Consider the following 3218-nt stretch of genomic DNA (forward strand, 5'->3'; position numbering starts at 1 on the left):
TTTCCCCTCTGGGGGCCAACGCTGAGAGGCCCCCAGCCCTGCTTGATGGTGGAGATTCTGGGCTTTCCAGGGGAGAGCCAAGGGGGCAGAGGCAGCTGAGAAACCTTGGAAAGAGGCAATATTACATTGCACCTTACTGGTGAGAAGCTGCCCCCATTTCAAACATGGATCCTCTTGATAGACGTGGCTTCATGGCTTTTCCATCCAGAACCTGGACAAACAAAGCCAGGGTGGGGTAGAGGGCACCCTGCCCTGGTGACCTGGGCCCCCATCTGGTCCCAGCTCCTACAAAGGACAAGAGCCCTGCATGCCTTGAGCATCAGGCCATACACACCCTGGAGCACTTCCGCCCCCACAAGCACCTGCAGAGGCCCTCTCCCAGCCCAGGCAAAGCAGGGACCCAGGCAGACAGGGAGGAACAAAAAGCAAGATTCTTTATTGTACACAGTACAGAATGTAATGCAGCTTTGCAGGAGATACATAGCCCTGCTGGAGTAAAGATTATTTCAAATCAGTCCTCAGATTAACCCCTTCTGCACTGTAGTCCTGCCACACTAAGCAAATGGTTAAAACCCTGTCCCTAAGGTGGGGTTCCCACAACCAAATGCTCCCCATAGGTACAGGCCACTACAGCCACCATGGAGAGAACACTGAGTCTACTCAGAGTTAATCTTCATACTTCCCAAAAAAGAACAAATCAGTCAAAAAAAAAATCCCATCAAAGCTAACTAAGGAAGAGAAAAAAATTCCTATACAGCATTTACAACAAAAACATGTAGCCAGTGATGGGGGGGAAGAGGCAGGTATGGATATATGAGTGGTGGAGGAGCGTTAGGAGGCACAGCAGGAAAGGGGTGGCTAGGGAGAAGCAGGGCACCCAGGAAGTGGGGTGGAGGACCCTACTGTCCCTGCCCACCACAGCCTTACAGGCCAGCACTGAGGCCATGCCAAGCATGGGGGACTGCAGTTGGCTGGCACAGGGGTTCAGCCCTAGCTTCCCCAGGAACAGACTTGAGCAGTGTGAAATGGAGTGGACCAGATAATTCAGCAGCCATCCTGGGGAACTGTGGGCATCAAGGGCTCCACCTGCAAGCATGCCATTGGGAAAACCAGAGGGGCATTCCTAGGGGCTCCAGGAAGAGCAGCTGGGCAGCAAAAAAATAGCTTTGCCTTAAAATACAAAAAAATTACAAAAATCAGTTTAGAAACTTCTCCTCCCCACCCCCCACCCCACCCCATAAAACACTAAAAAAAAGAAAAAGTGGGCAGGGGAGGAGGGAGGGACATAGTGCCAAGGTTCCCTCCCCTGAAACACAACCATGGTCCACAGCTGGGGCTGGAGCACAGAGAGAACTCATGAGGGTCTAAGAAACCACTGTATCAGGTTATATCACAAGATCAGGATGGGGAGGGGCAGTCTGGGAAGGAGGCAGAAGGCTACTGGGGGTTGGGATAGGATACTGCACACATCAGCCCTCAGGTGCTGGCCCAGGCAGCTCCCCTGCATTCCTCTGTGCAAATCAAAGCCCTTTCCACCACACAAGGCAGCTACATGGATCGCACTCGATGCAAAGCAGATTGTCATGACAATTGGTTAGGCGGCCACACTGGCTCAGCCCAGTCCCAGGGCACTGCTGGAGCCATCAGCCCTCACGGTGCTGGTGAGGAGTGAGGCCTGGGTCGGAGACTGCATCTTTAGCTTCAGTCACCCCAAAACATCGTGCTGATGCTTGGCAGGAGGTGCCAGCCACAGGCAGTCCTATACACTAGCCCTTGGACAGTAAGGGTGGGAATTCAGCTGAGCATTTTAGATTCCTCCAATTTGTGTGCACACGTGCAGGTTTTTTTTTCCTCTCCTTATGAACAGCAAAAAAATATTCTTTACAAAACCATATTTGCCCAAAGTGGATGCACTAGTGCTCATGGCTCTGCCAGCTGGCTGAGTCAGTAAGCAAAGCCCTCTGCATAGGGAAGGCTGCCACACGGATCCATCTCTAGGAGGTATGCCGGGCTGTCCTCGAAGTGCGTCAGCGGCATCGTCTCTTCCTCAGGCACTGGGCAGTCAGGCTCTGTCTTCAGGAAAGGACGCTGGTTGTCAGGGTAGGCCATGGAAAAGAGGGCATCAGGGTCACAGACAAACTTATAGACGTACCGCTCACCAGCCACCTGCAAGGAGGAAGAGGGTGTGAGAAGTGCCCTGCACTTTGCCCCTTGGGGAATAACAAGCCTGGCAGGACTGACACTGAACACAGCCCCCTTCCTGCTGTGCCCCAGGATGCAGCGGGAGTGACAGTGGGAGACAGTCACACTCTTCACCCACTCCCCCGTGACAGCAGGGTCACTTGCCTTCTGCATGATGCCCTTCTCATAGTAGTAGCGCAAGGAGCGGCTGAGCTTGTCGTAGTTCATGGCTGGCCGGTTCTTCTGGATGCCCCAGCGCCGTGCTACCTGGGGGAGAGAGGCAGCAGCTGTGAAGGCTCCAGCCAGGGGTTAGAGCTGGATCCTTGAAGGAAATCACAACTAAACCGTGTGAAATCACAACTAAACCACGTGGGGTAGGGGCTCATTTCTGGGTGCTGGAGCAGGGGTGAAATCATCACCATGGTCCTGGAGCAGTTCCCCACCTGCTGTGATAAATGCCCCAGCTCTGAGTGCCCAGGGTCAGAATCAGAAGACGTTCAATTGGGGCAGTCTGCCAAAAAAGCCACTTCAAAACAACCCAACCCAATTTCCACGCTCGGCATAAGAGATATTATGGGTAATTACCCACAATGCACAGCTCAGTGCTACAACTGCTTTCAATTACTTCCCAAACAGCTTTTTCTGTGTCACCCTCCTGCAGAGCCACACGGCTTCGGCGCTGTGCTAGCACGGAGCCACTGCCACAGACCCAAGGCCGAGAATCAGAGCAGTTTAGGAGATAGGGAGCAACGGCTGGGTGGTGGATCTTGGTAAGGCACCCAAGGCGTGACACAGAGGCAATGCTGTCATGGCTGGTGACGGTCAGTGGCTCTGGGAGCAGAGCACACGCAGTGCCAAGAGGCAGCAGAGGAGATTAAAGGCAAATCTCTACGGCTGCTTAATGCAGACAGGCAGCTGGCCGCTCCCACGTGTCTCCCTTCCTGTTAACGGTGAACTGCTCTGAGCGTGGGAAGTATCCAGTCCCACTCCACATCCCCAGGTTCACCCTGCCGACACTCATGGGCTGCAGCCCTAGC

General features: G+C 53.8%; 1 protein-coding gene across 1 annotated transcript in view; it reads right to left on the reverse strand.

Annotated features, from left to right (window-relative positions):
• Positions 1–1903: 1903 nt before the first annotated feature.
• The window catches only part of ETV5 (ets variant 5), a gene marked incomplete at its 5' end in the record, with an annotated part of 5834 nt that continues 4519 nt past the window's right edge, over positions 1904–3218 (reverse strand). The window contains 2 exons of the mRNA XM_010137280.1: positions 1904–2166; positions 2347–2448. Of these exons, the coding sequence (XP_010135582.1) occupies positions 1945–2166; positions 2347–2448 (324 nt within the window). The remainder of the gene's footprint in view (positions 2167–2346; positions 2449–3218) is intronic.

Source organism: Buceros rhinoceros, unplaced genomic scaffold (assembly GCF_000710305.1).
Source record: "Buceros rhinoceros silvestris isolate BGI_N320 unplaced genomic scaffold, ASM71030v1 scaffold24885, whole genome shotgun sequence".
In the NCBI taxonomy this organism is placed as follows: domain Eukaryota; kingdom Metazoa; phylum Chordata; class Aves; order Bucerotiformes; family Bucerotidae; genus Buceros; species Buceros rhinoceros.